Source organism: Procambarus clarkii, chromosome 5 (assembly GCF_040958095.1).
Source record: "Procambarus clarkii isolate CNS0578487 chromosome 5, FALCON_Pclarkii_2.0, whole genome shotgun sequence".
NCBI classification, from domain to species: Eukaryota; Metazoa; Arthropoda; class Malacostraca; order Decapoda; family Cambaridae; genus Procambarus; species Procambarus clarkii.
Genome location: NC_091154.1, coordinates 35,121,033 through 35,144,877, shown reverse-complemented (window position 1 = coordinate 35,144,877; position 23,845 = coordinate 35,121,033). Strand labels below are relative to the sequence as shown.

Below are 23,845 nucleotides of genomic sequence, written 5' to 3'. Positions count from 1 at the left end.
TAGGACAACTGTAGGCTTCGCAACCATTAAGAGAGTGGAAACATTTTGTTGCTGTTTGGCGCTCTCGGCGAGTGATCTGAATAGTTTTTTATTTGTTGTTGATAGTCCTTATGCTTTGGCGGCATTTTATAGGTATGTTCTTATAGACAATTTTATTGCGAACACAGTGATACCAAATTTAAATACGCGCGCCTTCAATTATTGTCAGGACAGTCAAAAGAGTGTACACTTTTTCGGTCTTACCGCGTAGGCGCGCGAACCGCCGAAAGCGCATAGGGTATGATTTTTTTTTTGAACGCCGAGAGCGCAAAAGTGTTAAGTCTTACGCGGTACTCCCAACCATACATAGATGTGGGACACCATCCCGCAATAGTTACTCACCCCAGCTATATATGTATTGCGCCCTTTAAGGGTTAAAGATTAAGCTTCAAATTTATCTTATTTTTATTCCCTCTTAAACTGTTGATTATTCTTAATCATTACACCAAGTTTGACTGTCATGTTTGAGAGATCTGTATCACATACACGTACACATACACATGTAAAGTGATAGAGGCCATAGAGGCCAACTAAAACCTTGGCTTTTAAAGAAGATATGATCAGTTCATTAAAAGGTATTAATAGTTGTGAAGTGGCAGGTCCTAAAACAAATTCAATACATGTGTAAATGTATCCATAAGTACATTCAGGTAATATTGTAATATGAATTTACCTGGTAAGATACCTCTAAAACCTTGGGCATATAATGCCTTAAACTTAAATTTGTGTATCCAGTTATTCCATAAATTATTTATTAGATTTGTTTACCTAGGACATTTTTCTGACTTCCACAAGTAAATAAATTGTGTGTAACCTTTCTTACTCACTGGAGGCTTTGTTTTGTAAGTGTAATTTTGGCATGGTTTTCAACATCGTTTCAACAAGGTTTAGTGCACAGGAATGACAGTAGTTTGCCATAACTTGATTACATATCTGAATGCCCACTGGCCTTCCTGTTGTCAGTGGATAGACATTAACATTAAATTAAATTCTAAAATGTTTCAGATATCTGTCAAATTAATATTCCAGATCTCTTTCTTTTTGTGGTCCTCTACATTTCTTTGACTTAGTCATTAGCAGTTTTGAGTTTGTTTTATAATGAAAAATTTTCCTCTAATTAAATCTCTCTCTTATTTTAGGGACAAAACATTTGTGAAACCAGTGCCTGTGAAGAGGCAAATATCTCTGGGAGGTGGCAGCATTTCATCTGTTTCAAGCACCATCAGTCCTCAGCCACCCAAGCCTTCTCTAAGTGCCACAGTTGTTCCTAAAGAATCACCCAATGCTGTTTCCAGCATAGCAAAGGGAGAAGCAGTTAAAAAGAAGAGTTCTACTGGAGAACAGAAAGAGGCTGATTTTCCAGTGAAAGCAGTTGTAACTGGAGTGGAAACAATACCAACAAGAGAACCAGTGGTAGCTGGAGTGCCAGCAAAAGAAACAGTAGCAGCAGGAGCACCAGCAAGAGAAGCAGTAGTAGTAGCAGCAGGAGCACCAGCAAGAGAAGCAGGAGCATCAGTAAGAGAAGCAATAGTATCAGGAACACTAGCAAGAGAATCTGTAGTAGCAGAAACACCACTAAGAGAATCATTAATTGAAGGAATACAAGCAAAAGAATCGGTAGTAGCAGCAGCACCAGCAAAAGAATCGGTAGTAGCGGCAGTACCAGCAAAAGAATTGGTAGTAGCAGCAGCACCAGCAAAAGAATCGGTAGTAACAGCAGCACCAGCAAAAGAATCGGTAGTAACAGCAGCACTAGCAAGAGAATCGGTAGTAGGACTACCAGCAAGAGAGGTAGAAACAGCTCCAGCAAGAGAAGCAGCAGTAGCAGGAACAAGAGCAAGAGAAGCCATAGTAGGAGCAGCAAGAGAAGCAGCAGCAGTAGGAGCAACACCAGCAAGAGAAGCCATAGTAGGAGCAGCACCAGCAAGAGAAGCAGCAGTAGTAGGAACAATAGTAAAAGAAGCCGTAGTAAGAGCAGCACCAGCAAGAGAAGCAGCAGTAGTAGGAGCAACACCAGAAAAAGAAGCCGTAGTAGGGGTAGCACCAGCAAGAGAAGCAGTAGTAGTAGGAGCAACACCAGCAAGAGAAGCTGTAGTAAGAGCAGCACCAGCAAGAGAAGCAGCAGTTGTAGGAGCAACACCAGCAAAAGAAGCCGTAGCAGGAGCAGCACCAACAAGAGAAGCAGTAGTAGGAGCAACACCAGCAAGAGAAGCAGCAGTTACAGAAGTACTGTCAATAGCAAAAGCACCAAGAGAACCATTGGTTACAGGATCACTGGCAAATGAAACAGTAGCAGCAGGAACACTAGCAAGAGAAGCAGTAATAGTGGTGCCAGGAGCAAAAGCAAAAGAAGGAGTAATAGTAGTATCAGGAGCAAAAGCAAAAGAAGCAGTAATAGTACCAGCAGCAAAAGCAAAAGAAGCAGTAATTGTAGTACCAGGAACAAAAACAAAAGAAGCAGTAGCAGCAGGCACTGCAACAGCAGCAGAGAAGACTGTTTCCTTAAGTGGTGGTTTAAGTATTAAGTCAGTGGATAAGATAAATGAAGGAGCTTGTAAGATAGCAACAAGCTCAGAAAGTGCATCTAAAACAGCTAGTGTTTCCAGTAGTGCTACTAAAGGGAGCTCTCTAGAAAAGACACAGTCTGAAGCAGTTTCATCTGTCAGTATTATAGACTTATCTAGTGATGATGACAAGTCAATGACAAGTAAAGTCTCATCATCTAAGCTCAATCCAATATCACAATCTAATAAAGAAAATAATGATCACACTTCAGAAAAAGATGCAACATCAGTTATTCAGAGAGTGAATTCAGCAACAGACGGAAAGAAAGAGGACAATTTAGAGGAAGAAATGAATCTTGTCATGAATGAACTTCTACAGATTTCAAAGAAGAAGTCAGTTGATGATAATTTAGAGAAAGTAACATTGGAAAGTGTTGACCATTCATCAGTGACATCATCATCTAAGCACCAAAATGTATCTCAATCTCAGCAGCAGAGGCAGCATATTACCCAGTCATCAGTCTCTCAAGTAAAGCAGCAACATAACACCCAAGCACAGCACCACAAAAAAATTATGCAAAAATCTTTTGCAGCCGATCATGCAAAGCAGAGTTCACCAGTTCAACCGCCAAAACACACAGAAAAAAATTCTCCAACACAGCAACAGAAGAATCCTGTAGAACACCACTCGTCAGTACCACAACAAACACCTTCACCACATCATTCACCAGTGGAAAAACAGAGACAAAGTGTACAACAAAATTCACCAGTTCAACAGTCACGGCATAATTTAAAGCAAAATTCACCTGTGCAACATATAAAACAAAAAATGCATCCAAATTCCCCATCACAAAAACAATTGCAGTCACATTCTTCATCACAGCATCATGGCTTATCTAATCAACCTAAGCAGTCACCATCACACTCTTCGTCACAGCATCATGGCTCATCTCATCAATCTAAACAGTCCCATTCTTCATCACAGCATCATGGCTCATCTCACCAGCCTAAGCAGTCACAGTCACATCATCATGGCTCATCTCACCAATCGAAGCAGTCACAGTCACAACATCATGGCTCATCTCACCAATCGAAGCAGTCACAGTCACAGCATCATGGCTCATCTCAGTCTAAGCAGTCACATTCATCTCATCATTCTAAGCAGTCAGAGCAGCAGCTTTCTATGCAACATTCACCACATCAGCCATTGCAACAACAGCAGCCTTTAAATTTGCAGCAACCAAAATCACAGGCCATAAATCTTCAGCAACCTTTGAATATGCAGGCACCTAAGACACAGCATCCACTAAATTTACACAAAAGCAGTCCTCAGTATCCCTCGCCATCACAACAGCAAGCAACATCTCAAGAATCCAGTCATCATAAGAAGCAGTTGCAACAGTATTCACACACTCAGCATCAACAACAAACTCAGCCTAATTCTGTTAACATTAATGTGTCTTCATGGAATAAAGGTGAAATGCCTTTGAACTCAAGAAATTCTCCACCTAGTACAAACAAGACTCACTTATGGGGATCAAGTCATGAAGTATCATCCTCCAGACAAAGACAGACAGAAGCACCCATTGGTTAGTTTACTTAAGATATTTATGTATTTGTTGTTTTTCAGTGTGTTTATTTTTATATACACCATAAATGCATGGATTAAAATGTGTGACACCTAAGCTACTTAAAAGTTATTCTGCATGTAATTCCTTGTTTGAACAGGGAAGCAATTTATTGACTTCAAATGCATTATATGCTTTAAGATGTTCATATTATATAATACAGTACATGGCTTTGCATGTTGTAGGTTCTGGATATTACTAACAAAGGTAAATAAATTTCACTTTGTATTGTAACTGTTACTTATCTTTGTGGTTGCAGTGAATTTGAGCGAATGTCATTTTAAGTATTTGGATCTTTTCTTTTGATCACCTATAAAATTAGTTCCCTTCTGGTACAAGGTAAGTTGCTGTGTTGCTCGTTCAGTCTTATTTTGGATGCAGGCAAAAGAAATTTGTGCTTTCCATGTCATGAAAAGTGCTTAATATTAATACTGTATAGTACAGGGGTGTGAATAATTATCTAAGGTTCTGAAATCACTGTCTTAATGCAGTACAGTAATGGTATTACCCCTGGAAACTGGTAAGTACATGTAAACCCAGTATTTAATAGGGATTTGGAACTTGATTTTCTGGCAGTGTAATTAAAAACACTTCTAAGTCATCTGTTTGCATATAATGATGACTGCAAACTATTTAAGTGAAATGATGTGTGAACCTATTTATGTCGTCCTTCCTTTAATAGTTTCATCAGCCGGTCCATTGGCTAACCTGAGGATGATACACGGCCTCAGTGTGAGCAGTATTACCAAAAAGACACCGGCATCTACTTCAGTTTATCATAATCCTGCTGCACTAGCCACCTCTTCTGTTGGGACCTACAGCTCATCAGGTGAGAATTAATATTTTGTGTTTTGTTAAGATGAGGACAAGACGATAACTACTTTTGGATGTGAAGGTATTTGGTGAAATGTTTTGTTTTCTGAGTCAGAATGTGATATTGATGTTTTTAGCATGGCAGCACAGAATGTATGTGGTTAAACTAGGTGTATATACTCAGGTGAGTTGACAGGAAGATACTGTTATTACTAGTTGCTAACAATTGCATCAGTAGATGACCTTCTTTATGAAAAAGCCACAGTAAATGAATGAGGGACATCTGGGAATTATGGAAACAGGCCCTATTGTATTTTTCTAGCTTAACCAAATCGTTCACTAAATATCATTCAGGCATGATTCATGTACTCATAGCATGTATAAAGTCTTTCTTCCTGTCTGCTTGTACCTTAAAACACTTTTCATTCGCAGCAAAATTATCTTTATGAATTCTTTAACAATATTTTAGCATCTAAAAATGTATCTATAGTATAGCATATTGTATAAGTGACTACTATAATAAGTGGAATATTTTAAAAGAATGTGAATTGATCTATAGTCTATTAGTCCATGCTTTGACATATGATAATATTTTTCATAATACTGGTCATCTGTACTTGATGCTGTTAGAGGACAATTTTTCTGTGGGGAGCCCCTCTGGCTCCCTGGAACCATCAGGCTAGTATGTGTTATATTAGTCTGGGGCATCAGTCTACCGAGGACCGCGAGCCAGAACCTGGCCCTCTCAGAGAGGCAAATGGAGCAATGGCCTATGGAAACCCCCATGTATTTGGGACATTTCATGTTTGCCATCGACCAGGATTAGCACCCTGAAAGGTAGGCATAACAAAACAGACCCCACACAGTAAGAAAATTGCAAACATCACACTCTGCCGCCACCCTGCTTGTCTGCGCAGTCCTCCCCTTCACTGGAATGGGAGGGGGAGGCCCCCCTCCCCCGCACCGGCTACTCAACAACTCCAGTTCGTTGGCTGATGTGGTCCGGGGGGACGTTGACTCTGGCCTCAGATTCTGGGCAGCTGTGAACCTTAGTGGTGCGTGCCTGTGCCTACTTGCCTAGTTGTACTTTCGGGAGTTGAGCTCTGGCTCTTTGGTCCCACCTCTCGACTATCAATCAACTAATTTTTTTCTTCTCACACACACGCACCCCACCAGGAAGCAGCCCATAGAAGCTGTCTAACTCCCAGGTACTTATTAACTGCTAGTTGAACAGGGGCATCAGGGTGAAAAAAATGCCATTTGTTTCCGCTTCTGCCAGGGCATGAACTCGGGCCCTTAGGACTATGAATCCAAGCGCTATCCACTCAGCCGTCTGGCCCCTGTGTGTATGGCGCGGTGGCCAGGAGAAATTTGAGAGTAGTGGGGCTTCGTACACTTAGGGCTTTCTTCCCTAGGTCCCCTGTAATTACTACCCTTGGGTTCTAGGGTTCTCTTCCATAGAACTTTTGGGAACCACTTCCATGGGGGTCTTTGCTGCTCGGCGATTACCCCGCCCTTGGGGGCTAGCTGGGGCTTTCGTGGTCTTTGTTTGGCCTTTAATGGGAAGTGGTATTGTTAGCTGGTAGGGGCACAAGGTGCTACGCAACGGCCAGTTTCTGTTCCTTTTGGGGGCGTTGACCTTTTGCGGGGTTTTTATTTTCTTTATTTTCCTTGCCTGGAAGGTCTCTGCCTGGTTTGGCTATTGGTCCACTGATTTTGTTTTGGTGGCATCCCCCTAGGCCCCTGTGATTGTACACGTCGCAGGGGTTCAACTTTAGCAGTTTCCCTTCTTAGTTTGGGCCTAGCAAGTTTTTGCAGTACCTTGCCTGGGGCTTCCTGTGGCAGTCAGCCTGCGGGCCCTGGAAATGCCCATTGGGGCTCATTACACCAATAAATGCATCTTCTGAGTTCCGCCTCGTGCGAATTTGAGGGTTGCTGTGTACCCTTGTCTCAGGGTGACAGTCACCATTTTTGCCTGTCATTCTGCCTGTTGGGTCACCGACACCTTTGACCCACAGTTTTGCGAGTCATGCTCTCTGCTTATTCTCCATTACCCATTCTAATGAGATAGATATTCAGGTACAGGCGGCATCTGCATTGCATGCTAGGTTGGTTTCCCACCCGGATACCCCGAGGTGGGCAAGAAGAGTATTGCTTCTTAACTTCAAATGAGCTTCTATGTGGATAAACCAATCAGAAGAGTAACATCTACATTGGCTTGTCCCCTGATTGGTTCCTTTACAGATCTCACTCCACCCATATGTACAAACTTAATATAGTTTTCCTAACCTTGTAGCATAAACTGACATTGTATGCTGGTCATTATACTACAGTATATCTAACTCTAAATGAGAATAGCTCTCCAGGGATACTCCATTTGATTATAGTTCAACTTGAATTAATGTGGTTCAAATTATCTTTCATCTTTGATGTACATTTTAGCTGAGAAAGACTTTCCTCTTCACACCAGCATGGATTCATTATCTTGTAAAACACAAAATGAAGCTATAGAAAGTTCAGAGGTATGCCACTAGAATAGTACCAGAGTGGACAGGGATGAGTTACGATGAAATATTACAGGAATTATACCTCACTCATATCACTGGAAGACATTAAGTTTTCAGGGAAATTGACTGGGCAGACATGGACAGATTCTACAGAATGGGTAGTACATGATCTAGAGTATACATGAAACTAAATTCACAAATGATCTACAGAAGTAGATTTTTGGAGTGGCAGAGTAGTGATCAAATGGAATGCATTTTAAAGCGAAAGTAAAGTAGGCAGACTGCATACACAGCTTCAAATATAGATATGACAGAGCCTACTAGGCTTGGAACTTGTACACCAGTTGGTTGAAGGTTGAGGGGCAGAACCAAAAGGCTGAAGCTCTACCCTAACATGCACAATTAGAGGAGTACTCTCTCTCCTATCCTACCCAGTTGACCTCTCTTTCTATTCCCATCCATTACTTTTCCTACCCATATTTGCCCCACCCCATTCCTTTTCCTACCGTATATTTGCCTCACCCATTCCTTTTCCTGCCCATATTTGCCTCGCCCACCCCCTTTCACATCAACTCCTACCTTACCCACTTCTGCTTGACACTCGCTTAATAGTGCTTGTCAGGGTTGAGCTTCGGCTGTTTTGGCTTAAATTCTGAATCTAAATTTGAATTAGGATGTCTTACATGTGTTGTAACTTTTTTTGTACTCTGCAGGGAGATACAGTGGTACCTCGAATAACGAATTTAATCTGTTCCGGCACCGTGTTCGTCATGTGAAACGGACGTCGTACAAAATGAATGTCCCCATTTAACCACTGTGATGCGCTGTGTTTATTGTGAAATTCCCCCAGTGTGCATGACATTAAGTGTTCCCCAAAAATAATTTTTCTTTGTAAAATGATAAATTCCCTTCCCTGAACATGTCTATGTACCAAATTCCACTTACTTTGGCTGTGAGGACGTGGACAAGATGCGCTGTGATGTTATCAGGGGGCTGGCCGCCTGTGTGTGAAACGCCCAGACATGGTCACGCAGGCCATTCAAGCACCCCGTGTTGCCACAAATATCTTTTCAAATATTTGTTCTATGTATTTCCAGTGCGGTTTTATTTGTTTCTTTTATCGTATATGATGCATATTTGTGACCTTTACAATATGTATACAGTAGAATGTTCATAATGTTCCATGGAACTGTGATACATGTGTCAGTAATGTGTCCACAATAAATGTTTAGTCACAATATTACGTGGTAAAAATTCACTAAAATTACAATATGTACAGTTTCACATACTATTTACACAGTAACACACTGTATTACACACTCAGTATTTTGGAGGTGCGTAATAGTCAACGAAGTAGTCCATGGTACACAGCATGACTTTGCTCTCGTTGCATCAGCTACAGATAGATTTTCGCTTCCTATTTCATCGTTCTGTGTGCTTGCAAATAACGCATTCACGTGCACCCTTGGCTTTAGTACTTGTAGGTGGTATGTAGCAAAGCTTGTAAAGCATAAGGTAGTATTGAAACGATTATAGGAAAAGCTCAAATTGTAAGGTAGTCTTGAAAGGATAACTTTGTAAGGTCCCACACAGGAAGAGATTCAGCTAGCCTCAAAGAGAGTCCATCAGTCAGGAAGAGGTGCTGCATCACTTGCATCCGACCATTGTGTTAAGTCCTTATTGCGCCTAGCTTCACCAATATTATGACACTTATGTTCTTCGAACAATAAGGTCTGAATTTCACCAACTGAGCGCAATCTTTCAACACCGTGTTGGACAGGTGTTTGGGAGCCAGAGGCACGTGTGCCACAAATGGTTGCTCACGCAGTACTAACCCAGCCAGCAGCCCTAGTCTTTCATATTTGTTATAGCAAAAGGTTCGTTCAGTGTTTGTCGGGTAGGCTGCTCCATTATGCCAATCTTTTCTTTGTTTCAAATGTGTTCCATTTGTATTGTATTTGTCATTTACATCTCAATAATGGAGCAGCCTACCCGACAAACACTGATCGAACCTTTATGGCATTTGTCCTTTTTTCAAATTGTTTCAACTTTTTTTTATTTTTCGTTTTTTTTTTTTATTATTATTATTATTATTAAGAAACATGGAGCAGCCTACCTGTAGACCACCGAACGAACCTTTTTGACATTTGTTCTGGTTTTCAAAATTCTTCATTTTTTTATTATTTACGTTTTTTTTATGTAAGAAACATGGAGCAGCCTACACGCCGACCACCAAACGAACCTTTTGCTATAAGACAAATGAAAAATGAATATTGAACACATTTGAAGAAATGAAAATGTCATAAAGGTTTGTTCAGTGTATGTAAGGTAGGCTGCTCCATTATCGAGACGTAAATGACAAATACAAAACAAATAGAACACATTTGAAACAAAGAAAGATTGTTATAATGGAGCAGTCTACCTGCCGAACACCGAACGAACCTTTTTGACATTTGTTGTATTTCAGAAATTTAATTTCTTTTTTCTACAAAAACGTCAATGCTTTGCAACAGCTCAGCAGTCACCGCTTTATATCCTAGCATCATTAGCATCTTTAAACAAGAACAACATAATTTATGTGCAAGAAGCAGCGCAACCCCACCTTGTGGTGTTGACGTTACTCAAACGAGCGATTGCCATACGGGACGATTTGTCGCCGGTCGGGCCGTTCGTTACCCAAAATGTTCGCCTTTTGGGGCGATCGTTATGCGGGGTACCACTGTATCTAATTTTTCTAAAGCACACTCGTGGTTCTGTTTAAAAGTTTCAAATTCAACTTGGTAAAAATGTAAGGCAGCTTGACTCAAACTACTCCAACACTGGGTAACTATGCAAAGTAGCTACATTTTTTATTTAGAGTTATTGATCAGTAATCACTGCTTGCAAATACATTTAATACTTTCATTTAGTGGGCTTTATGGGAAAGTTGTGTAATAATTATAATTATTGAATGTTGTTAATTTACCATTACAATCCCTGATATGTGATGTATCATTATGACTTAATAACTTGTAACATCTAATAGAAATAATAAAGCATCGATCATGTTATTGTATTGGTGTCTGTCAAAATATTGGTATCAGTACTCCTCTCAGTTTTAATTTTTCTGAATTTTTACCACAGATATAAACTGCATAAAATCAAGAGTTGGCTATACTAGTTTGCCTAAGTGCTAAATGACTTTTAAGACATTAGATATTGATGCAATACATCCAAAACATTATCAGTCATACCTACTTTCTCCATCAGGTACAAAGAAGGGTAGTGGGAGCAGTAACAATGCTCCTATTAATACTACAAGCAGTGTGTCATCACACAGTACGTCAACTGGCATGGCAACAACTCCAAGCAAGTCAAGTTCATTAAATTATTCAACAACCCAGTCCAAGCATTCTACTTCATCTCATTCTTTCTCGAGTCCATCTTCTAAGCATACTTCTAGCCAAGCTAAATCAAGGTTAATACAGTATATATATTTTTAAGTTTACAATTTATTCATATACAATTTCATTTCTGAAATCCAATACTCAAAGAAATGTAAACTTTCAAATGTTGCTAAGGATTGATTAATTTATTTTTACCATTACCTGTACTATTCTGTGTACCATATGTGCATGTGCAGTGTTAACTTTAAACTGACAAGCTCTGCTGCTTGAGGATTCTGCACAGGTCTTGATCCAATATGCACACCTGGCTCTTTCTGTAGACAGCACATTTATTTTATAGCCAATCAAGTAAGGAAAATGGCTGTGTGGGGAAGCTGGACCACCTGGTGGTGGCATTCGATACTGTGAGTTTCACTCTAAACTCTAATTTTGAATGTTTAACTTGTTCTGTGTGAATTATTAGCAGAGTTGTTGGCTGCTTTGAGATTTAGCTGTTTATTATCCCTCCAGTTGTCTGTAAAGTATCACTGACTTCGGATGCTTTCCCAGTGTGGTGGTGAATTGTCATGTGCTCTGTGTCTCTGTGAGGTCAAGTTTTCTCTCTGGTAGGCTAAGCTGAACCCCCACATCTGATGTGACCCATTTGTGGAGCAATCTCAGCAGGATAGATACCGGGGACTGCCCAAGAAAAAGCCTAGTGTACGAGTTAAATTGTGTATAGGTTCACTTGTTGTATAATGAAACAGCAAATTTAAAATAATTTAGAAGTATTTCAAGAAGTACCGTACAAATACTGTATAATGACAATTTTTAACCCTTAAACTGCACATGGCATATATATACGACCGGAGTAACATGGCCCGTGGCTACACGGGTTTCACATCAGCTTTCTCAGGGCTCTTGTTAACAGACGCTATGTTTAAAAAAAATCGTGGCCATTATTCTCAGATATAACAGCCACAGTACTGTGTGAGCAACCAAGGCTGGTACACGCAGCATGAGCTAACAGCACTGCTGTTTATCTTATGACCACAGCATCTAAAAATGTCAAAGTAAATATGTAACTGCTATTATTTAGCGATGACAGTATTACAGAAGACCCCTACTGATAAAAATGACCAGGATTGTGATAATTAGCACTGTGTGGGAGGAGTAATGCTGAGGGAGGTAGTGTTGTCTGCTGTATCTGTGTGGCCACCTGTTGTCTGCAATCACCATAGCAGCTTAGTGGTTCTCTATGGTGAACACAAATGTAGATACTGTACTTATATATAAAGTGTGCATTAGTGTAATAAAAGCAAAAGGAGTATGTTGGGAGGAACCATTTGGGTGACAGAGGTGGTGTCATAAGCATGACTTGCCATGCTTGCTAGTTTGACACTATTTACACAGTAACACACTGTATTACACACTCAGTACTTCGGGAGTGAGTAATAGTCCATGGTGCACAGCGCAACTTTGCTCACGTTGCACTAAGTACAGATAAATTTTCACTTCCTTTTTCTTCATTCTGTGTGCTTGCAAATAACGCACTCACGTACATCCTTGGCTTTAGTACTTGTAGGTCATATGTAGCCAAGCTTGTAAAGCATAAGGTAGTATTGAAACGATTATAGGAAAAGATCAATTTGTAAGGTAGTCTTGGAAAAGATCGCTTTGTATGGTCCCACACAGGAAGAGATTCAGCTTGAATCAAAGAGTGTCCATCAGTCAGAAAGAGATTCAGCTAGCCTCAAAGAGTGTCCATCAGTCAGGAAGAGATTCAGGTATTCTTGAAAATATCTATGGAAAACACCACCATGGAAGTCGCTAACACTTCATCTATGCTACTTGTATCAGATGCATCATCACTGAACGCAGAAAGCGAATTCATCTATGTATCATCTAAATAAATTGGAGATAGCATAGGATTGCAAGGGTGACGCTCAAGAGCTACAACTGGATACGCTCGCTGTATCGTCCTCATAGGTGCTATATCACTTACATCCAACTTTTGTGTTAGGTCCTTATTGCGCATAGCTTCACTAATATTATGACCCTTATGTTCTTCAAACAATAAGGTTTGAATTTCACAGACAGAGCGTTATCTTTCAACACCTCGTCAGATCGGTGTTTGGGAGCCAGAGGCGCGTGCGCCACCCATGGTTGCTCATTCAGTACTAACCCAGCCAGCAGCCCTAGGGCATTCTGGGAATTTTTTCCAAGATGGCTGCCTTTCACTGGAGGTTCTAAGAGTCCATTTCGTACACAACCAACCTCACACACATTTAGAATGGGTACGGAAAAATAAAAAGAGTTTTCTCGGTTGGCGCAGTTTCCCGCCGACCGAGAATACTCGGCTGGCGCAGTTAAGTGGTTAAGGGTTAAATAACCTTTGTATAATTAAAAGAATCTTTTTTTTTTTATTCACAGGTTGGACCAGTATGGGGCATCAATGAATCAATCAATATTAAGCAGTATGACACCAGAGCAACAAATGAATATGTATAAACAACTACAGCAGCATCAAGCAAATAATCTTACATCTCACCAACAGCAAGACATATGGTCTCAGGTTAGTTGATTGAATTTCAGTATTGTGCCAATAACAAAATATACTGTACTGTATTTTGGATGTGGTAAATCAAATATAGCATGATAGGTTTTGAGTGACTGCAGCTAACTAAGATTAGAAAACTTTTATACTTCTACTGTAGTGTTTTATTAATCCACTATATGAGGCTTGTTTGCCAGGCCTCATTGTAAAGGGCTCCTCCTTTGCCTGCTGCCCAGGTTAGGATCAGGCTTTCTCATACTATTGCACTGTTTCTTCCCGAACTAGTCAACACACACAAGCAATACAATGCTATCACAGATAATCAGTAATAATAGTTTTTTCTGGGGGAGCCCCGTCGGCTCCTCAGAGCTATCCAGGCTGAATGGATATGTATACCTTTCTGGCATCAATCAGTGTGCAAGGAGTTCTTGCCTACCGGGGACCATGAGCCAGAACCTGGCCCCCTCAGAGAGGCACAAGGAGCAGTGGCCTATAGAAATGCCCATGTGGTTGGGAGCAGTCTATGTCTGCCATCGACCGGATCTGGCACCCAGAAAGTTAGACGCCCCAAAACAAACCCCTATTCTGGTGAAACTATTGCTATCGAAAGCTGAACGAGTGGACAGAACTCCCCAAACGAAAATTAGCAAACGAGCATGATGTAATCACCTAAGTGTAGTTACAGGATGAGAGCTACGCTCGTGGTGTCCTGTCTTCCCAGCACTCTTTGCCATATAACGCTTTGAAACTACTGACGGTCTTGGCCTCCTTGGCCAGGGTGCTTTCTTTTGTTGTTCGGTTGCAGCTCTTCGCAGTTCTCTGGGAGTCTTAGCCTCTGGGGCTGGGGATGCATTTTGGTTTGCCCGGGTTCCCTTCCTTCCCTTCTTTCTGTTCTGGGGTTCGGGTCTCTTGGGTCGTCTGCAGGGTCCTTTCTTTTCGTCTGTGGTCTTGTTTTTATGTTAGGGCATGTGGCATCCACCTCCTGAATCTTTCCCTCTTTTCCTTATCTGTGGTGAGGTAGCTCCAGGAGCCGACAGGGCTTTCCCCAGAAAACCAGCGTTGAATGTAAGGAAATGCCATTTTCTGGGCGAGTCCCGGAGGCTCCCCGGCATCCCGCCCTCCCTCAGGTCGGCGATGTCTTTTCACACTTTTTGACATCCAGCCTAAGAATTGAAGGTTGGGTCTTCGGCGGGTTTATCTGGGGCTCCCCTTCCCCCTCCGGGGGAGGGGGGGGGGTTGCGTAAACAGCGGCGCGGCGACTGTTGACGTCATGCTAGTTTGCTAATTTTCGTTTGGGGAGTTTTGTCCACTTGTTTGGCCTTCGGTTGCAAATGTTTTACCAGAACAGGGGTTTGTATTGGGGTGCCTACCTTTTTGGGTACCTGTCCCGGTCGATGGCAGACATAGAATGCTCCCAACCACAGGGCGGGGGTCTCTATAGCTCATTGCTCCTCATGCCTCTCTAGAGGGGGCAAGGTTCTGGCTCGTGGTCTCCGGTAGGCAAGAGCTCCATGCATTGACCGATGCCGAAAAGATATACATATCCATTCATCCTGGATTGCCCTGGGAGCCTCCAAGACTCGACCAGAAAATGGCGTAATCACGTTTTTTTTTTTTTTTTTTTTTTTTTTTTTTTTTTTTTTTTTTTTTTTTTTTTTTTTTTTTTTTTTTTTTTTAGAAAATGTAGCAGCCTACCTAACATTCACTGAATGAACCTTTTTGACATTTGTTCTTCAATTTTTTTTTATTTTTGTTCTATTTTTGTTTAAAAAACAAAAGTCAATGCTTTGCAACATTACAACATTACAGCAGTCACCCCTTTACATCCCAGCATCATTAACATCTTTAAAACAAAAAAAAAGTTATTTGCATTGTCAGAGAGTTCCTAGAATTTGCGAGAGTTAGCGGGAATGCTAGGAAGCACCTTATGCTTTTCCCGTTAATCAAGCGAGAGCTCGTCATTCGAGACAAATTTTCGCAGAGTGGCGCTCTCGTTATTTGAAATGCTCGTAGATTGAGGCACTCGTCACTCGAGGTTCCGCTGTATTTACTACTAAAGGCACAAGAATAGCAAAAAAAAAAAATAGAATATAAATGGCAAGTATTAATGTTACCAAATTGGTTTGTAATTTCCACACATCTGACATGTGCGGGGTGGGAGGGAGGGTCCCTCTTTTTAACCTTCAAATATAGTTCCAGTAGCAAATTCTAAGCATTAATATTAACAGTATTGCTTGCTTTGGACATCGATCACGTCCACTTTTTTTCTTTTGAGTCCTAGCCATGGACAGGACTCGTGTCCACTCCAAAAATATTTGTATAAAATTCATTTTTTATCCGATTGACCTCGGGATAGTTTCAAAATAAGCGCCTTTAGAGTGCGCACAATTTGATACCAAAATGAAAGATGTAACACGAAACTTGATGTCAGAACACTTGAAAGATTATAAATATTTTTTTGGGTCTAAATTTTAAATTTTAAAATATTTGTTAAAATTCTATTTATTGTGCTGTTATTATGGGACTACTTTTAAAATGCGTGCCTTTAGATTGCAAACAATTTGAAACAAAAACGAGCGACGTAACTCGAAAATTGATGTCAGAACACTGGAAAGATATAAATAATTGTGATGATGAGCATCCAAAATTAAAATATTAGTTAAAATTCCAGTTATTGCTCTATTATTATGAGACTAGTTTTAAAATGCGGGCCTTTATATTGCAAACAATTTGATACCAAAACGAGCGATGTAACATGAAAATTGATGTTATCAAACTGAACGAGTATACTCATTAGGTTGTGGTGTGCAAATTGGTGCTCGTTCATGGCTAACTTTAGGCTTTGCTGTGGGGAGTCTCGCCAGGCTTTTGGACATTATATGCATATACACCTGCAGGGAATTTAATTGCGAACACAATGATACCAAAACGAACGATCTAGCACGAGAATTAAGGTGAGAAAACTGAAACGAGTATACACATTTAGGCGTCGCGGCACACTCGCTCGCACAGTCCGCCCCATGACGTCAAAGTCTGCAGCGCTCACGCGTCGCGCGCGATAGTGTTAAGCTTTATATTATATTGAGCTCCAAATTTGTTAGGTTTCAGGTTACTGGACACCCGTTATGTCATTTTCAGGGCCCATTCCCACTATAACATTCAAATTATCCATAACAGTGATTATATAGCCTCTTGGTGTCGTACTAAATTCTTATTTTAAAACTACCACAAAAATTGTATAACATAGTTTCACATGGAATACTCAAATAAATGAGTGATCAGCCATACTGGATGTCATCTGATCTATCCAAAGATCCCTGTATAATAATACTAACTTTAATGAAAAGTGATGTTTAGAGCATGTTAAAAAAAAAACTTTTTAGAGTAATTTCATGATTTTTTTCAGCTAAATGCAGGAAGCTTCCTAACAGGGATGGCTGGACTATCAAACAGTGATATGTTAAAATTAATGACTCAGATGGGAAAGTCTATGGAGTCCTTCCCCTCAGCTAAACAGCCAGGTAAGTCAAGAATGATTCATCATTAGTTGACATCAGCCAGTTCTTAAAATTGTTACATGTATACTAAAAATAAAGCTTCATGTACTATATATTATACTCAACCATAAAATGGCCCAGGTTTAAAATGCAGGGGAAGTTTTATCCATAATGCATTTAATGCGAGGATGCTTGATTTCTGCTTTTCTGGTGCATGTTGAGATGGGGCAAAATGAAAAGAAGAGGATGAGGTAGGAGAGAGGTGGAGGGGAGGGGGGGAAATTAGGAAAAAAAGAGGTGAAATCTGGCCACCAAATATATTTATATAGTGAAGTACCACAAGATTCAATACTAACAGCAGTAATAATGTTCACTGTGTAGGCAGTTTATCAGAGAGCATTCAGAATTATAAAACATTTCTGGGGGAACTCCTTCGGCTCCCCGGAGCTATCCAGGCTGATATGTAATATATTTGACTTTAGCATCAGTGTGAATGAAGTTCATAGGCCTACTGGGGACCACGAGCCAGAACCTGGTCCCCTCAGAGAGGCACGAGAAGTAGTGGCCTATAGAATAGCACATACATGTGATTTGGCGCATTCTGTGTCTGCCATCGACCGGGTCAGGAACCCAGAAAGGTAAGCATCCCAAAGCAAACCCCTGTTCTGGTTGAAACTACTACTGAAAGTCAAACGAGTGGACAGAACTCCCCAAAGAAAAACATGCAAATGAGCATGACGTCACCACTTGCCGCGCAGCCATCTGTGCAGCTCCCCTCTTCCCAGAAGGGGGAAGGGGAAGCTCCAGACCCCTCATGCCGGCACCTTCACCTCTGTGCCATGTGGTGTGGGGCGAGTCTTCTCTGGTGGTGAACGAGCCAGGAGTAATTTCCCAAGTACTCGGGCTGCATGTGCCTAGGGTCACCTTCCCTAGGTGCCCTGTAAGTGCTGTCCTTGGGGCTTGGGGTTATCTTCCACAAGTCACCTTGGGGTCTACCTCTGTTGGTCTTTTGCTGTTCGGTAATTGAGCGCCCCGAGTATGCTGGGGGTTTTCCTCCTCCCTTGTTTACCTTAGGTTAAGGGGTAGTTTGCACTGGTAGGGCACGGGATACTGTGCAGCTAGTTATTACCTATAATGGCAGCCAGCTCTGTTCTGCCTGGGTATGTTGTCCTTTCGTGGGGGTTTTCTTTTGTTTTTGTTTTCCTGCCTGGTGGGGGTGGGGGGTGTCTGCCTTTGGTTTGTTGCCCCCTATCTGTCCCTTAGGTTTCTCTCTATCTGTGTTTCTGGGTGGTACCCCCTACTTGGCCTCGCGTGAGTGGACACGTCCCGGGGGTTTAGATTTTAGTGATTTGTTTGGTAGACTTGGGCGTCAGTAGTACCCTATCTGGGCTTACCCTTATCGATAACAGTCTAAGGGCCCTGGGAATCCCTGCGGGGGCTCATGGGGCCCTATAGATGCGACCTCTGGGTACCCTCTCGCTTTGTGCGAGTTTGAGGGATGCTTTGTCCCCTGGTCTCAGGGCAACGCTCATTGTTTTTACCTCTGTCTTGCTGCCTGTTGGGTCAGTGACACCTTCGACCCAGAGTCCTGCGAGCACTGTTACTTGTTTGCGACTCATTTCACCCCAATTAACTAATGACGTTATCCGGGTGCAGGCAACTCCATCATTGCATGCTAGGTTTAGGTTGCTGCAACGTGCTTGGTTAATTGCTGCCCCGCATTTTATTTAGGGATCCGAACTTGGGGGAGTATTGGACGCTTCAGCCTTGGTTCCGTCCGCACCCCCCCTCGTTCTTCCTCTGCTGTGGTGTATTCTGGTCCCCCTCATGCTTTCGGCTCTGAAGTATCTGAGAGCTTCGGGGTCGGGGCAGGATTTAGCTGGTTTTGAAACTCGAGCAGTCTCGAGTGGTGACGGAGGCATTCGAATCGGTTCCTCCAGTCGTTGTGTATGGATCTGACCAGTGGGCCCCCTTCCTTAGTGGTTTTACGTCTTGGGTTGACATTCGAGCGCAGGGGTTTTGGAGGTCGAACAGTGTCCTGGCTGTTCGCTATCTGGTAAATGTTCCGGTGCTAGGTATGGCCTGTGTTGCCTTGGGTCGGCGGTTGCAGCCAGTTGTCTCGACTTTGCGTTGAAGAGTGAGGACAAACCGCCTCCCGGGTAAATCCCTGTTTTTTCCTTGTCTTTGGGTAGTTAGCTCCGGGGAGCCGACAGGTCTTCCCCCAGAAAACCAACATTGAATGTAAAGAAACACCATTTTCTGGGCGAGTCCCAGAGGCTCCCCGGCATCCCTCCCTTCCTCCTTCTGGTCGGCGGTGTTTTTCATGCTTTTTGACATCCAGCCTACGAACTCTAGGTTGGGTCGCTGCCAAATGGGTCTGGGGCTTCCCCTTCCCTTCTGGGTAGGGGGGGGGGTTGCGCAGACAGCGGCGCGGCGACATGATGATGTCATACTAGTTTGCTAATTTTCGTTTGGGGAGTTCTGTCCACCTGTTTGGCTTTCTGTCGCGATAATTTTACCAGAATAGGGGTTTGTTTTGGGGCGCCTACCTTTCTGGGTGCCTGTCCCGGTTGATGGCAGACATAGAATGCTCCCAACCACAGGGGAGTCTTTAGGCCATTGCTCCTCGTGCCGCTCTAGAGAGGGCCAGGTTCTGTCTCGTGGTCCCTGGTAGGCAGAACTCCATGCATTGACTGATGCCAGACAGATATACATATCCATCCAGCCTGGATAGCTCCAGGGAGCTTCTGGGACTCGCCCAATAAATGGCGTTTCATTAAATTCAACGCTGGTTTATTGCTGATACTACTAAGCTGCAAGGAAAATAAGAGACTTAGATGATAGTCATGCCCTTCAAGATGATCTGGAAAAAAGAATAAATAGAGCAACACATAGCAAAAGAAATTTAATGTCAATAAATGCCACATTATGTAATGTGGAATAAGGGAAAATAGACCACATGCAACTCACAAATTAGATGAAAAAATATTAAAAAAACTCTGAGAAAAAGAAAATCTACAGGCTTGTAAGCTGTCATCAAAGGCATTGTGAGGAGCAAACTGTAGAATCATTTTTAAATGTAGGGATGGAAAAACACTAATGAAATTGTTAATGACATTTATAAGGTCAAAATTTGAATATGAAGCAGTTGTATGGTGTCCATATCTCAAGAAGCATATCGGAAAACTATAAAAGGCTGCAAGGAGAGGCTGGGTAAATTTAATATACCATGTTAGAAGATAGAAGGAAAAGAGGCAATATAATTGTCATATACCAAATGGTAACTGGAATTTACACAGTTGAGAAGATTGAATTTTTGCTTCCTGCAACTTCAAGACCTTTTTTTTTTAATCCTGCAACTTATTTATTTATTTATTTCAAGCAGTTGTGGATGATTGAATCAATTTAAAAGTGAAGGTGGTGGATGTCAGAACTACCAGCAGTTTCAAAATGTCATATGACAAAGATTATAGGGAAGCCTAAATGTAGTTTAAAAATTAGGTTTTGTTGTGCTCGTAAAACAAAATCAGTATATAATATTTTAATAATTTGTTCAGTGAAGTTTGAGACAGCCACTTAACCAAGCAGTTATGGCTTAATGTTTTATTGTATATAAGGATCAAGTGCTACATGGAAAAGTTAAGAATAACCGATAACAAATGAAGTGTTGCTAAAGTCTCGGCGGTGATTAGCAAAGGGCCATGCTACCTGGCAAATCACATCAAATCACTACTATCCACCCACAAACATTTTATCTCAAAGCTCACATTCCAAAACTCTCACTTTTATCTACTTATCCAAAGGTGAAATGTGGATTCCCAAGGTATTAACTAACATGGCCAGAACATATAGGTAAGAACTCTCCACTTGCAACGAGGTGGTTGTCTGTAGTAGATGGGTGTTTCTCACTCATTTCCCCCCATCATCACTCGCCTACCCTCCTGCCACACTCATTCTTTCCCTCTGTAAAATGTGTTCAAATTGTAATAAAGGTGTGTAGGGAAAGAGGGAGCATTATTGTTTAATAATATTCATAATATTGCTTGCATTGTGAGGTACACCCAGATACCTCACTCAATCAGCTGTGATGGAAACATGCTTAGTTATTTGTTAAATATCATAAATTTTTATTATTTTTTATTGTATTTTTTATTTTTTGTATATTTTAAAGTTTAATATATAAATAGTGCACTTTTATAATATGTATAATTCTATTTTGTTCTGTGAAGGCACCTCCTCAGTAGCCCTCTGAGCTAAATAATAGTCCAGCCAAGCATTAAGGTGATGCACCAGACCTCCAAGACCAACCCTTTGCTAAATGGAACCAGGGCCAACATTTGGCTCCCTACAAAGCAATGAAGCTTGTGGATCACAGATGAACCTAAAACAAAAGGAAAAGTTTAAATACATCAAAGCCCACTGCTTGGATAAAATTAGGTATATGTTATAAGGCAAATGATCATTGCTGTTATGTATACAGAGCGAACCGACAACTGGTTAGCTAGCTGTCACACACTCTCCAATTTCCCTTTTATCCATCACACCCTCTCTCAGCCCTCTGCAAGGGGGAGGGGGTACTTGCTAATTTCTCTTTAGGAGGTTGAGAGTTTTAAAGCCAAACTATGCAGCCCAATTATATTGTACTGTACTTATGCTTTCTGTTGGGTACTTTTCTATGTGATTGATCTCTGACCCCCAAGATCCCTTGCATCAGAGAGAGTGAGCTAGATTCTGGTCTTGTTTCATGGTAGCCAAGAGTGGCATCTCTGAGACCCCGGTGCATTTCCTTCATACTTTGCTGTATCAGCACATAATATAGGAAGCTACTGAGGACCCTACCAGAAAAAGGGCATTTCGTTACATTTATTATTTGATTTTTCAGGTTCCGGTCAACGCCATGGGCAGTTTTGAATGAATTTAAAAACTGGAATGTAAAGTATAGATGTAAATGCCTCGCATTTGGATAACATGACACCTGGAATGTACAATGGTGGATTGAATTGCAAGAATCCAGTACTGTACATAGGTTCTTGGAATAGCTGAAGTTGCATGTAAACTGCCAGCATGGTGTAGGATATGAGCATAAGCTGGAAGTGAAGCAGATGATACTATTATTGTTTTTTATATACTGTGTATATATAATACTGGGTGTGTGTGTGTGTGATGTACGTATGTACATGTGTGTGTATATAATGTGTGTATATATATAATATATATATTGAAGTAGCTGCTATTTACATAAATGCCGTATGGTAAACAACAAATTTTACCATTATAATACTGGAGAACTATCCAGCATCATATATTCGGAAAACACTTGCTATTTGAATAGTGTTGTGTGTATCTCTGGTTTGTATACTGACCGAGTGCAGGTTAGCACCAGTGTGGTGTTTCCTCTTTACTAATTATGATATATGCAAGTATTCTATTTGTAAAGGCCTTACATGTATATTTTTATCAAAGAAATTGTGAGTAACAAATTGTTTTACTCAAGTGTTAAGTTGTACCTGAATTGCAAGATATTCATTTAGTAATTAAACTTATTATAATGATAGGTACAATACAACCTTTTGATATAGTTAGCTGTTGTAATTGATAATAACATGTCTTTAATTTAAAGACTATGGTAGTGCTGTGTTTTGATAAATATACCTGCCCCATTCATTAATTCTTGCTAAATATCCAGCCATTTTAGCCTTCTTGCCAGCCAGTGCTCTATTAAGGTCCCCACCCTCCTTCCCTTTTTTATATATATACTGTATATATATATTATATATATATATATATATATATATATATATATATATATATATATATATATATATATATATATATATATATATATTTATATATTTATATATATTATATATATTATATATATATATATATATATATATATATATAATATATTTATATATATTATAATATATATATGTTAAGCCTAAAGTATTAACTACATTTTCAGCTTTATTTGATGGAAATTATTTGATTCTAATCACTATTTTATTTAGATTTTCTTACGACAAGAAAATCTTGCACTCATGATTAGTTGCCAACTAGTATTTTGTTATTTGCTATGAAAAAATTATAAACAGATAAACTAAATACAAGTAATTAGAAAGTGTTTATATAGTATGTTATATAATTAAAGCGGATATTGTTGAGGATTTTTTACGGTGCATTTTTGGCAGGAACATTCAAATCTCAAAACACCCACTTTCAGTTTTTTTTCTTTTTTTTTTTTTTTTTTTTAGTTTTCATCCAATTTTGCTGAAATTTTCACATAATACATAGCTTGGCAGGCTTTAGAGTTGTGTTTGAGCTGTTTTTGTGATAGAATTTTGGAGGTAAACAAAAATTAAAATAAAAAATTTGTGATTTTTTTTATTAGGAAACAAATTAGAAATTTCATCTAACAGAAGTACAGTATAGTGTAGAACTGTGGCTAACCTTTCCAAATGATACCATCAAAATGACTGCAATAAAATTTGTAAATCTGAAATTGTTTTAAACAATTATTTAAAATGATTTTTAATGTGGTTTTTAATAACCATGGTTACGTTTTACATCTCTTTCATACTTAGCCTTAAATCTGAAAACATCATTCAAGAGTAAAGTTGATTTGGGCACCCCTTAAATGTCCTCTTATTTCTGTTTTATTATAATTTCCACTTGTTTTGAAATTACAAAACAAGATTTTATACCACATTATAGCAATTTTGATTTTTAAATTGGTAAACAATTTTCCATTTAAATTTATTCATAATTCAGTCACCTGTTCACGAAAAAGGAAAATTCACCACTAACAAATTGCTTTTTCCTTGTGTAGAAGTCAAAATCATCATGAGAAGATTCATCTGTTGCTGACACAGTTGATTTTGAAGATGCATTTTTCTTTTCTTTTTTCTTTTTTCTTTTTTCTTTTTTTAAGATAC

The 23,845-nt window shown here is 40.2% G+C and overlaps 1 protein-coding gene across 2 annotated transcripts in view; it reads left to right on the top strand.

The window, feature by feature from the left end:
* Window positions 1-22,674, top strand: part of yem (yemanuclein) — a 75,179-nt gene extending 52,505 nt beyond the window's left edge. For both annotated transcript variants that reach the window (XM_069301081.1, XM_069301083.1), the window contains exons 14-19: window positions 1,179-4,132; window positions 4,854-5,000; window positions 10,741-10,948; window positions 13,290-13,431; window positions 16,820-16,934; window positions 21,793-22,674. In XM_069301081.1, the coding sequence (XP_069157182.1) occupies window positions 1,179-4,132; window positions 4,854-5,000; window positions 10,741-10,948; window positions 13,290-13,431; window positions 16,820-16,934; window positions 21,793-21,821 (3,595 nt within the window). In that variant the 3' untranslated portion in view covers window positions 21,822-22,674. The remainder of the gene's footprint in view (window positions 1-1,178; window positions 4,133-4,853; window positions 5,001-10,740; window positions 10,949-13,289; window positions 13,432-16,819; window positions 16,935-21,792) is intronic.
* The last annotated feature ends 1,171 nt before the right edge of the window (window positions 22,675-23,845 follow it).